At 42.3% G+C, this 13,523-nt stretch overlaps 1 protein-coding gene across 1 annotated transcript in view; it reads right to left on the bottom strand.

Annotated features, from left to right (window-relative positions):
• The window catches only part of SMG1 (SMG1 nonsense mediated mRNA decay associated PI3K related kinase), a 59,074-nt gene extending 46,203 nt beyond the window's left edge, over positions 1-12,871 (bottom strand). Inside the window, exons 1-3 of the mRNA XM_041462185.1 lie at positions 12,567-12,871; positions 3,478-3,641; positions 209-364 (exon numbers count right to left, since the gene is read on the bottom strand). Coding sequence (XP_041318119.1) covers positions 209-364; positions 3,478-3,641; positions 12,567-12,655 — 409 coding nt within the window. The 5' untranslated portion in view covers positions 12,656-12,871. The remainder of the gene's footprint in view (positions 1-208; positions 365-3,477; positions 3,642-12,566) is intronic.
• Positions 12,872-13,523: the final 652 nt, after the last annotated feature.

Below are 13,523 nucleotides of genomic sequence, written 5' to 3'. Positions count from 1 at the left end.
CCAAACTATGGAGGAAGCCCCAGCACAAGGAACAGTAAAACAAGACAAAAAACGAGCAAAACGAGTTTCCATCAACACCATGTAATCATGTATCACAAAAAATAAAATCCATACAGACTGCATAACCACAGTGAACTTTTCATATTCCGAACACAAGAAATATTGCCAAAAGAGATATCCTCTTCCTGAAAATCAGCCATGTCCTTACCCTGTGATTTCCTCATGTCTTTTGTGGCTAAAGCACGATTCCCATGCGGAACACTGGTAAAATCAGGATTGGTCACATTGTTAACTCTCAGCTCTTGCCCCAACGACTTCCGACCATAAGTATTTTCCCCAGATCCTCCATTGACACTGTAGCCACCTGTGGACAAACCAATGTGACATTAAAACAGGCTCTCAGACCACATATTTACCAGGGTGGTGAGTGGTGAGTTATTCAATTCATATGCAAATTAGCAGCTCTATCTTCTACCACCTCCTTTAGCTTCTTCTTCACTTCCACATGCATCAAAGTTTTGTTATATCCTGTAAGTTTCCAGGCCACAGATTAAGAATCTCATCTGTTTTTTTGGGTTTTTTTGTACATGAAAAAAACACTATTGTCATAAAGTTTAATATCAATTTTGTTGCATTTAATATTTTCTTATTATTACTTTGACTTGAAAGGCTTTGTAAAATACAAGGTCAAACTGCTAGCACACATGGCTAGATATTTTCACTTACTTGCTCCTTTATGTACATGAAATCTCCATTCTGTTTTTACTATGAATCCACCACACAAGCTAAGTAAAATGGCCAAAAAAAAGAAAGTTTTTGAAAAGACAAATATGATCTGCCTGCACAGATTGAACAACTCTCCTTAAACATAAAGGTCAACATTTTCACTAATACTGGCATCATCCTCAATTAAGGAGTCTACATTCTACATTCTCCCACTTGATACATCCTTGATAACAATATAAAATGAAAACAAAAGCATCATTTTGAGTAATTCCATCATAAAGGTCAACATTTTCACTAATACTGGCATCATCCTCAATTAAGGAGTCTACATTCTACATTCTCCCACTTAAGATACGTCTTTGATAACAATATAAAATGAAAATAAAAGCATCATTTTGAGTAATTCCACTGATCTTACTCCTAGATCCACAAGAATAAACATACTCAAATGCTGAGACTGGAAATTCTCCAGCCTGCCCCACCACTTTGAGGGGCAGGTTCCTCCCCTCAATACTGCAGAGAAGTGAAACTGCTCCCTGGACCTGCCCAATCCTCCACTCAATGTACTGGAGCTCACCTCCAAGGAACATTTCTGAAGTGCCTTCCCTGCTCAAGACAGAGAAAAATCAACTAATAAAGTTAAACAAGAAAAAACATGCAAGACTTCTTTCAGAACAGATATTTCCACAAGTCCACCTGCTTCAATGTATAAAAGAAGGCCTGGGGAAAAGGAAAGGTGGCTCCCCATAAGTGGCTGCCTACTGAGACTAAAGGACTGATAAAAAAAGTGGAATTCAAACGTTCAGGTGAACCTGGACCTTAGTAGATGTAACAAATGTTTCTTTAAGGCAAAACATTTGATGAAAAGCAGATATTAACTAGCAGTATACATTTGTGCATTCCTATAACCATGGGGCTACCCCCTACCATTACAGAAAACCTTGTGCAAACTCATTTGTAATTGGTCAATTACAATGACAGTAAAGCTAGTTTATCTATGTAGATTTACAACATTATTTTTTACAGCTCAGTTTCTAAACAGAAACTAGCAAACATGCCACTTTCATATTATTTTGTCAGAACAAACCACACTGTCCTATGAAGAAAGTAAATTCTAACAGCAATTAATGAATGCATTTGAGCCTAACCATAAGAGTCACATCTTTGGAGGTTTTCAAACCTGAAAAACTTAAAAAAATTATCAATTTGTAAGTGATTATCATTATTAACACCAGAAAAAACTGGGAGAAGGTGAACAGGGGGCGTATGGAAGCCAGGACAGAAAATCTCAAATGAAAATTCCATGCTGGCAGACTCCAGCAGATGAATTGAAAAATCTTAGTAAACAAAGGAAATATTTTGCATCTTTAAGCTTACAAATTTCTCAAATAACAAAAATGAACTAGATACACCTGGAACTTGGTTTTATAGTTAGAATATCCTAATCACTTCTTTTCAAGTCACACCTGACCAAAACAGCATGAAGTGCTGAGCTAGCAGAGACATGCCCTGCAAGATACAGCACTGCAGGGAGAGCCAGCTACATTTTTCTTCTCAAATGGCACTTTCCCAGCAACTACACAAACTACCTTTCTGAATTTGTCCAAAACTTACTATGTCACTGCACTACCAGCACATTCTTTAAATATCAGCACCCTTCAAATGACAAGAACAACCTCCTATGCCAGTCTGTGTTAAACACAGTACAACATTCCACATTAGCAGACAGACAAATACACTCACCTCCTAAGCAGTTTCTCTACTGAAGTAAAACAAATCTTGAGGTTCTCAAACTATGCAGATAAACACGCTTCATGCTTTTGCCACCTACTAATACTACCTTCTACTTATAAAAAAATTAATTTGCATCCATCTGTAACTTCCCCTAAGATACAGCAATTATTTACAACCAGTTACAGGCCAGAGAAATGGGGGGAGTTCAAATGCTTTTTAGGTTCCTGAACAAAAACTCCCACACTACTATTCCTGTGAGATTTTCTCTTGACTCTGGCCTGCCTGAGGATTTACATAGTCAAAAAGTGACTCTGCAAGTAAGAAATCCTTCAACTTGAGATCTGTATTTGGCAATTAAAGAAAGAAAAAAAAATCTGAATGTAGATTTTTCATAATTACAGAGAAGATATTATTCTGACTGTTTAGTTATCTCCTAGAGATAGCAATTACATTCTTAAAAAAAAAAAAAAAAAAAAAACTAGTAAAAAATGTATGAATCACACATCACATGATTTACATGAAGTCAGACTGAGGTACATGAAAGTAGAAACTGCCATTAATGATAAGAATATAGATCTGACTACTAAACAAAGATTCCAGTTTGGTGCAGTGAAGCTACAACAGGCAACAGAGCAGTCTAGTAGCCTGTTTAATCCAATACCAGAAGTACTGGAGACTATTCAGGAAGAAATTACAGCCTGAAGACCAGACACATCCAGAATATTATTCTTCAGAAGAAACTACTTATTCTGTTAATGCATCAAGGATTCTCTTGCATTCTTCTTACACAACTGCACATTTTTCTCAGTATTCACAACAGCCACAACATTTCTTTGATCCCTGACAAATCTCCCAAAACAGCGATACTGTGGCAACAAGACAAATCAGTTCACTGCCTTTTTGGGAGGAGGGGGAAAAAAAAAAGCAAAACAAAACAAGAACTTCTCCACCATTTCAGTTTACTGCCTTTCCCTGATCATCCCCTCACAATCACACATGAAACAGCAATCTGTGTACCTTTTTCTTCATTCTGTATGTCAGTGTGGACTCTGATATCATCGTGTCTTTGCCGAGACACCACAGCTGAATTTGAGGGTTGTAATCCATAGGAGGCAGAACTGCCCCGATCTCTGGATGAAGAATATTTTAAATTGTCCTGGTCAGCTGATGCACTGTCAGTTCTACAAAGAGAAAAATATATTTTTTTTTATGTAGGGATATAACAGGAGTGGGATTCACATTCACTTATAAATGAAACATATTTAAATGACAATCCCAAATGTATTTCACTATGTCAAAAAAGTTGTTTGTCTAACCTGTTGCTTAAAAAGTGACCTTAAATTCACATTGGGACAGGAATTGACTAATTAACACAGCAACATGCAAAGGAAATGCATTCTAGTGTGGCAGTGCCTTTTCTTATGACCTTCTCAAGTCTCTTTCCAGTTGCACGTCTACACAAGGAAAACATTACTTCCCAGAAGAGACAAATAAAATAAAACCAGGTCCAGGTATGTATCACAGCTGGATGATACAGTGCCTTCCATTTGTGAAAGTCATCACTAATCTACAGATGAACATTTATGTAATATACCATGGGCCTTACTCAGCAACATAAACCCTCTTATTAGATGGAAGAATGTAACTGATGATCAGCAGAAAAATCACATATGAAGTTTTTACAAAATAAAAACTGCTAAGCAAGGAAGCAGGCTTTACTGTGAAAAAACTGAAAGGTAAATTAAGAGCTGTGATCCTAAGCATAAATGTCTGCAGATAAAAGGCAACTTGAAAAAAAATCTGCATTATGTTTAAACCACTCTCATATCAGAAAACTGATATAGACCAGACGAAACTTTTAAGAAAAAATAATAACATTATGAAAACAACTCTTCTCCATGGACACACTAAGTGGTTTAATTTTAAACATACAGGACTTTAATAATAAACATGTGTGCATGAGACTTCAGAACATAAACTCAACCAATCACTTTAAATGCACTCTTAGAAGCAATGATGGGGGGGTGACATGAAAACAAATAAAGCAATACCCATCCAATGGGAGAATCAGCAGAATTTCCAGTGTATTTGGAATCAGACTATTTAGATTATTTACAGCAAGCTTTCCCTACTCTAAAGATCTAGTATTTTTATTTAAAGTTTTGGATAGTTCATTGGATTATTTAACAAAAAAGCAGGACAGATCACTCCTGTAAATTAACTACAAGTTGTGTAAGGATAAACACTACATGTTCATAAAGAAAATTTCTTTCATTTTTCAAGACAACACTGTGATTAGAATTGGTAGAAAAATTCAGGAAAAAGGGAGCCAAATACATCTCAAGGCCAAAAGGGAAAAACACAAGTAAACTTTTTGATAGGCAGTTATTACTTAAGCAGTGCTAAAGGCTTCCTACTTTTCAATATAGCTCGGCCTCAGTACAACTGGAAGAGGAATACCATGACTACTGACACTTGCAAAACCAACTGGAATTAAAGACACATATTTTTTTCCTCCTGAGAATGCTAAAAGACATTATATTATCAGTTTGGAACAATAAGAAAACTGTGCTTTTTCCCTGTTCTCACAGTGCAAGTTGATGTTAGAATTGCTGGGCAGGAATTATTTCATTTTGCACTGTAAGCAAGTTCATTTTTAGACATACACAGCAAGACACTTTTCCTCACTCAGTATTCACTGTGCCATCACATCTACTGCTTTGGTGGGCACTTGCTTGGACTATTTAAAAAATAGGCTATGCTATTCTAGAGGAAAAGCCTTAGTAAAAGTTATTCATGACAGTTAACTGGAATTGTAAAAATCTTTCTACAATTGTTCCATTATCATTCACCTAAGCTATGCTGAACAGGAAAGTTCTGCACTTCACATGGTATGAACTTTAAATGTGACCAAATCATGTGCAAATTTCCAGACATACACAGAGACCCCAGATTTTTTCCCTGCCCTAAAACCTCCCAGTTCACTTTGAGCAATAATATTAGCCTTTCAATGAAACAGGCTGACAAATTTTCAGCTGGCAAATTTAAGTACTGATGGCTTCTTACATTTACCTTCCCAGAGGGCATCGCTTTTTTTAAGGCAATGTGCTGTAAACTGAATCATCTCTAATTGTCAACTATTAACACTGAAATTCCTACATCTGTAGAAAAGCTGATTAAATGTACAATTTTTAACACTGTTCTGTGCATCACTATCAACTGAAGGACTACACATGTTCTCAGCTAACCCCACTTCCCACAGGACAGCCTTTGAATGCTTTGTAAAATTTTCCATTGTGGTAAAATACATGAGCCTATTGTTTCCCCAGGAAAACCCACACACTCACTTCATTCTGGCTTCTGGAACAGCTAACTGCAAGCCAACCTGCTCACACCTTATCACCAACTAAAAGGTGAGTCCAATTTTAGAAGAAAATATGTAACTGTTCTCCTAGATATCAATTTAAGAGACAATAATGCCCACTGACAACACTGTTCCCACTACAATAAATGTGTAGCTTCAATAGGATAGAAACTCTTGGCTTTCTTTATGAGGCAGAGACAAAAATCATCCCAGAAAGATGCTGGTATTCTGTGACCCAGCTGACTGCTATGGCTCATATTGCTTGAAAAGAGGATTTCCAATGGGAAGGAGCTTGCAAGACAAGGCACAGCAGAAGCAGAGCCGAGGATCTGATGGACCTGTGCGTTTCCAGCTGCCCAGTGACACACACCACTTCCCAGTGGGAAGGGAACTCCTCAGCTCTACTGCAGGCTCCTGCAACACCACTCTGGGAACTTGTGGCATGGGCTTATGGAGACCTGGGGCTGTGACCCCAGCAGCTGTCACATCCGCTGTGCTCCAGACGCCTGGGTGACACAGGGCACCGCTGCGCACACTCACTGCATGCACAGGCAGACACACTCCATTTCCAATACCATTTCTGAAAGATACCGTTTTTCATGTCAGGAATGTGGTTATGATTTTGAAAGACAGCCCCTCACAACTCAAAGGCAGGCACTCTGTGTTCAGGTACTTGCCAAAGTCTTAAAAATAATTACTTCTTCTTCCTCCCTCCAACCATTCCACCAGGCAATGGGCAGACCTGTACTGCTGGTCACCTCAGCTCATGCCTGCATTTCAGGAGGGCACTGTTCAGCTCACATGGTGATAATTACACTTCAATTGCACCAAGCAGATGGCAGGTTACACGACAGACCTAATGCTCAACATTATCCCATGTAACAACAAATTTAAGTTACATACATTGACATTGCCACGCACCTAACAAACATGTATTGATAGCCTCAATGTACAATGTTAGCAACAGATAAGCAAAAGCAAAAATACAAATGCTATATTAGACAAAGTCAAAATGGGAAACTGCAAGGATGAACATGACTATGATTACGTTATACTGTAGCTTCCAAAGTTTATTTGGCGCTTTATGAGAGACTACACTGCATTACTTCTACCTGAAAGCTCACTGATGGAGACTAAGCAAACTACTTCAAGAGCTCACATGAGAGTCTTTATCTGCGTCTGATTCTGGTGGAAGATTACCCATCACCAGCAAGTGGCTGCAAACACTGTTTTAGCAGTATCATTTAAACAGAAGATACTGCATTCAGTTTTCTGCAGGGTCAGTTCAGGTTCAGTTTTCTACAGATTTTAAACCTGCCTTTGTCCAACAGAAAAGAAAATAGTTCACCCACCCAAATAAGCAGAATTAGCCACTACCGTGTCTTCTCTCTCCAAAAAGGCTGCTTATTTTTTTCCGCTGGCATACAAAACGAAACTTTTCAAAAATAAGTCTACTATCTCATTTCATCAAAAGTATGAATATGATTTGACTTACCAATTTGTCTGACTGAAGAGAGCATGGCTAAGAGCAACTAGTTTAACTTATCCAGAAAAAAAAAGAAAAATAGATCAAAAACGTATTGTTACTTTTGTTATATGGAAGCCTTAAGAATTTTTGCCCAAGAAACTTGCTACAATCTAGTGTATACTGTTCATTACGTGTAGCTTTTTCAGAACAACCCTGCCATATGGACATTATTTTGAGATAAAAGTCACTTAATTATTCTATTTGATTTTATTTCCAAGTACAGGACTTACATGAAAGATTTACTCCAAGGCAACTCTACTGTGTGAGCTCTATTATTGCTCAAGTCAGTTGATTTTGCTTGCTTACTTGCTCTACTTGCCAAGTTTATTTGAAGTAATGCAGATAAGATTCTTCATTACTGAAATTCTTTATCAATAAAATATTTAAAACTTTAGAGTCACTGTATTCACCCAAATTAACAGCTTCCCACCAAGTTTCTGACTGTTCTGCCACTGGCATGCAGAATTTCTTTTTGCCATGATCTTCTCATCACTTGGTCCACCCTGCCAAGCCAGAGCCTGGCTGAGCCCACCCCAAAACCTACTTTTGCTTCTTCTCCTGTGCTCAGAAAATACAAATGGCTGTGTTTTCTATTCGTGGAATAACTAAATAACTATCTTCCTACTGCAATTCTGCCATCTCCATTGCTGGACATCTACCTGCCATTACAGTAGCATTTTAAATCACTCTTGATTCTGTGCCACTCCCTTCTTACACAGTAGCTCACCAATTTCATTCTGTTCCACGATGGGCATTATTAGAAGGGAATAGCAGGGAAAGGTATTGCATATACACATCCTCTTCTTTTTCCAACAGACATTTTGGGGTACAGGATGTTGAACTAGCTAAACCCTTGGTCTGATTTAGTATGGTTGGTCTTGAATGGAATATGATCTGCACGCTAAGTTTCTTCTGCTTCCCACTGACACACTTCCAGCTTCTTTAATCTTTCTCACGTCTCATTCTCCTCTGTCTTCACATTAAAAACAAAAGCTTTTACATTACAAATTTCAGCTCCTCCATTTTACCAAAACCCAAAAAAAGCTCGGGAAGGTGTGAGATCAAAGAGTTATCATCATACTTAACACAAATGTGAAAGGAGATCAAGAATTATGGCTGCAGCTCCCAAACTGAATCCATTCCTGTTCAGCATCTCCCACATGCAGTCCACTGAATCTCTTCCCAAGGCTTCCACTGATGTTTTCACAATGGCACCTTACAACCTTACAACAACGCATCTCATTCTTTAAGCTGCCTTCAACATCCCTGACTACTTTTCTCTCTCCCTCCCTATCTCAGTCTTTGCTCTCCTCTCTCTCAGCTACCCCTGAAGGGACAGGACTCACATCCATTTTCACCCTACATGACTCTACACCCATTCTTAGGTAATCACAGCAACATCCTCAAACACCTCTATATTGCCAACTTGCAGGTCTCTCACCTGTGCAACCCACAGTTTCAGCCTACCTCTAACAAAGGTTTTACAGGTACTTTGTTGTACAAGCAAGCACAGAAGTAACAGAGTCTCTGTCTCAACTTTCCTTCAACAAGCACCTGTTATTATCACCTGCTTGTCATTCACTGCCTGGATGCAGCATTATGATCAGATAATTTCCACAGTGAGTGCTTGCTTTTTGTAGAAGACATGCCTCAGCCCTTCACAGCCACGTGCAAAGCACTGCTCTGAGCAGCACCTTCCCGGGCCATTTGATCTAATGGATTTCTTTGCTCCCTACCAATATCTCCCAACCTGTCTCAATTAAAGACAGGGTACTTACTTGTCCTCAGTTACAAACTTCCAGCCAATATGCTCTCCTGCTTAGGCCACAATCTACCTGGAAGCAGACCATATTTTACTGTCTTGTCTCATCGAGTCTAAACCCATGAGGACCAGGCAGTAACTTGGTTTGACAAGCACTGTGCTAACAGAAATTAGTAACTCGTAACACTGACTTATGCTGTAGGAGAAGGACACATGCCATTTTCATTATTTCAGTACTAAAACCTAATAGGACACTTCTGGAAAGTTGTTCAGATGTGAAAGATGTTGTTTTACACTTTTTCACATCCTCCCCTGCTAACCTACATTTATGAAAGGTGAGGGAGAGAGAGGTCCTGTTAATTAAAATCTTATCTTCCTTTTCACACTTTCACCTGAGAATGCCATGGTGCACCCTGCACTTGCTAACCTGCTACCCTGCACTCACACTCCTGCATTTCCCCCCAAAGAGCAGTACTACTTGTTTCACTACATAATTAGCCCTCAGCACTCTAACAAATGAACTCTGTTCACACACAAGGCCTGCACACTGAAATTATTTTATTTTTTGCCCTGAGACTTGTAACAGGGAAAATGCAGTGAGATCTACTAAACAATGAGAAAAGAAAGAAGCAAAGGTCTAGACAGCTGCAAAGATTAGGAGAAGGAGGAACAAGATCTTATCAAGCCTTCTCAAGAAACCCTTCACTGCTCTGTCACATCCATCCAACATCTGTCTACAAAGTTTTTGTGTTGCTATTAATTGAGTCTGGTACACAGCAGAGCACAAAGTAATAAGCCCTTATACATCAGGACAACTTCTTCCTCTGTAACAAACAGACAGCTCTATCTGCACACACACTGTTGGAAAACCAGTCCATGTGCATCTGATGTATGACTGCATACACACACACAAAAAAAAACTAATTTTCATTAAAAACTACTCTTCCTTAAAAAAAAACCTCTGCACTCCAACTTTCAGTTTCACACTCATTTCACCACAAGCCCCAGTGCTGATCAGCATTACTAAAAAGTGAGAGGAATCTGGATCTACTAATGAAAAATCAATCTAGTCACTTTCACACACACAAAAAAGTGCATTTGAAAACAATCCATCTGATGATACACCCATGGATCAGCAGTTCCTTTTTTTGCCTTTAGGAACCTGAAACAACTGCAATTACTACAGCTTTCAGTACTTGGGCCACTTCCTTCACCTCTTCCACACCCTGCAAGAAAGCATTTACCAGCAGCATCACCTGAAGTAAATGAAACAAACAGCCAGCAGAAAGGGGAAGGAAAGAATATGTGGGTATATTTGTGTTGTGGGGTTTGTCCAAGATTATATTTCATATTATGAAAGAAACACAGTCAGTTTTATATAACAGATCTCCTTTCAACCATGCATGTGAATCACTTTTAAAAATTAGTTAACACCAAATCAACAGCCTGATTTAATCTCTGCACTGTCCTTAAATTCATACTGTAGACTCAGGTTTCTCATCACCAATCTTTCTGAGGTGTAAAAAAATGGAGCACTGAACATAGATGAAAACATGCTGTGTTCGGGATTGTGTGAGTGTTTCTAATTCCTGGTATCAACCACCACAATAATAACAATTCAAAAGTAATATTTAAAGGAAATGATACAGCTAAATTCTGAGAAGTGTCAGGACCAGTGTAGAGGTGTTGGCTATTTCTTAGCAGAAGCTCTTGACCACACAGTGTGATGGAAACAGAACGAGGCCCTGTCCATGCTCAGGCTCCCTTAGGCTGCCACATTTTCTCTGGTGCTCTCAGAACTCTGGCTCTGCTGTGGCTTTGTGGACAATTATTTTAGCAGTCCAGGTCACACAGCTGGACTTGAGAGCTAAGGAGGCACCAGACTACAGGGAACACACCAGAGCCACACATGGAGGTAACTTCCTAAACCAGCCTTTTCACCAGGTAGAGCATTTTTGCAGCTACACTCTTTCACCCTTAACTCTACTGAACCCTCTGTAGGCAATAGTACACGGGATAAAATCAGCTTCCTAACCCTCATAAGATGTATTTCTTAGATTAAAAGCTAGAACTCATGACAAATTCATATATCCAACCAAAATGCATTTACAGAAGCCATCCACCACAAAGACACATCCAATTTCTTCCAGGTGGAAAGGTCACGAGTTAGGGCCCAGAATTACACACTGCAGCCCAGAACACTGAAGCAAAGAAGTAGGGAAGGAGTAAGAGATCAGTCTTCTTAATTCTCTCCCCAAAAAAATCTAGATGCTCTAAGAAAATGTCACCAATGAGGTTCATAAGTTCTTAAGTGAGGAAAAAACAGTAAGTTATGTGACCAAGTATTTCAATCACAGAAGAAATTAGAATTTAAATAACCATGCCCCATACATCATTAAGAATTGAACAGCCTCTAGCACTGGCCCTAGAGGCTGTGCTGTTAGCTGTTCAAGCAAAAGGAAAGCTTCTTTCACAGTAAATGTTGAAGTGACCTTCACATTCACCCAGTTTTTTCTAGTCCAAACTACATGAGACTGGGACCATCAGCTGTCAATACATTCCCAAGCATGTGCCACTCTGTTCTCTACTGGAAAGTTTGTAACTAGGGTCCCACGTTGTGTTAAACTTTCAAAAACACTAAAAAACCCTCAAATCCAAGTATTTTTTTAAAAACCTAAGAAACACCAAATTTATTTAGGATTTCTACAGGACAATTGTGACGCTGAAAACAGCAAGCCTGAGCAGTAGAGCAAATACACTGGCATGAGACAGATTAGAAAAATAATTAAGACCTGAAATACAATCTCTACAGCTAACTAAAGAAGTGAACAGATTTTGAATTTTACTAAAACGTGCCAGGTGTAAACACACCTAAAGCTTTACAACACATTTTAAGTAGGCTGGGGTGAGAGTTAATACAGATCAACTATTCTCCCCTGATTATTTAAAAAATAAAAAAATAAAGAAAAAAGCCAAAATAAACGTATGTAGTACGATGTTAACCCTCAAAAACTACGAGTACTCCTACAGCCTCAGTTCTTCCCTGGCGGTGTTCCAGCTGAAAAACAGGCTGAAAATACGGGACTCGAGCCCAGCCCCGTTCCCCCGCCACCGCAGCCCCCCGCCCGCCCCGCGGCCGCCAGGGAGGGACGCGCTGCCCGCAGCCACACACCGGCCACCGGCCGCACACGTTACAGGCCGCGGGAGCTCCGGGGGGAGCACGGCGTGCTCCCACCCCGCCGAGCGCTGACAGACCCGTCCCCGTCCCGCCTCCGGCAGACGCGGCCCCGTCCCGCCGCCTGGGCCCGCCCGCCCTCCCGCGCTAGGCCCGGCCGCCAGGAAGTGGCTCCGCCGCCGCCCCGCTCCCCCAGGCCCGGCGGTGGGGCCCGGCCGAGCCGCCCGCCCCGCTCCCGCAGCGCCGACCCCGCGCTCCCGGCCCCAGCCCTGCCCACCTGGGTTGCCAGTCATTCCAGCCCCGCGGGTGGTAGTGCTGCCTGCTGCCGGTGCCGCTCAGCCGAGACCCCGGGGCTCTGCGGCTCATTACCTTGCCCGAGACGGCATGGCCGGCCGGGCAGCGGCGCGGGACAGGGCGGAGGAGCAGCAGGAGCAGGAGGACGCGGGGGGAGAGGCGCGGGCGGCGGCTCCTCACTCGCGCTCCGCAGGCGGTGCTGCTGTCTCACAGCGCAGGGAGGGGACGCGGCCGCCGCGGCTGCTCCGGCTGCTGCCCGGGCGCGCAGCACGCCGGGATGGCGGACATGAGCCGCCCGCCCCTCCGCGGGGCACGCCGGGAGGGCGGGCACGGGGCGCGGGGGCGGCGGCTCCGCCTCCGGCAGCCGCGGGACGGGATCCCCGCCCGGGGGGTCCCCGCTGCTCTCCGCCCGCGCCTCCCCCGGGAGCGGCTGGGCGGCGGCGGCACCGCCCCGGGGGGTGAGAGGGGTGTCCGCCCCCGGCCCTGCGGGGAGTGGGTGACAGCCCCTCAGCTGCCAGGGGAGCCCGTGCGAGAGGGCAGCCAGGGCGTCCCAACGCCAACGGCGTGAAGGGATCGCGGAATCCCTGGGGTTGGAAAAGACCTCTGAGATCATCGAGTTCAGTCTCTCTGCGAACATCACCACGTCAGCTGTACCATGACACCGAGTGCCACGTCCAGTCTTTCCTTAAACACCTCGGGGGACGGTGACTCCCTCTGCAGCCCATTTCAGTGCCTAATCTTGTGAACTTCTTGTGAACTTCTCCCTAATACCCAACCGAAACCTTCACTGGGCACAGCTTAAGACGATGTCCAGCCATCTTGAGGATAAGAGTATCCCGGTCTCCGAGGGCATCCTGGCGCCTGAGAAGCCCCTGTGTGCCCGAGACACAGCGGGAGGCGGCGGCGCCCAGTCCCCAGCTGTGAGGGGAGCCAGGGGATC

This window comes from Pyrgilauda ruficollis, unplaced genomic scaffold (genome assembly GCF_017590135.1).
Source record: "Pyrgilauda ruficollis isolate IOZ18807 unplaced genomic scaffold, ASM1759013v1 scaffold16, whole genome shotgun sequence".
Taxonomy (NCBI): domain Eukaryota; kingdom Metazoa; phylum Chordata; class Aves; order Passeriformes; family Passeridae; genus Pyrgilauda; species Pyrgilauda ruficollis.
The sequence above is the reverse complement of the archived record's forward strand: the minus strand, read 5'-3'. Positions and strand labels throughout refer to the sequence as shown.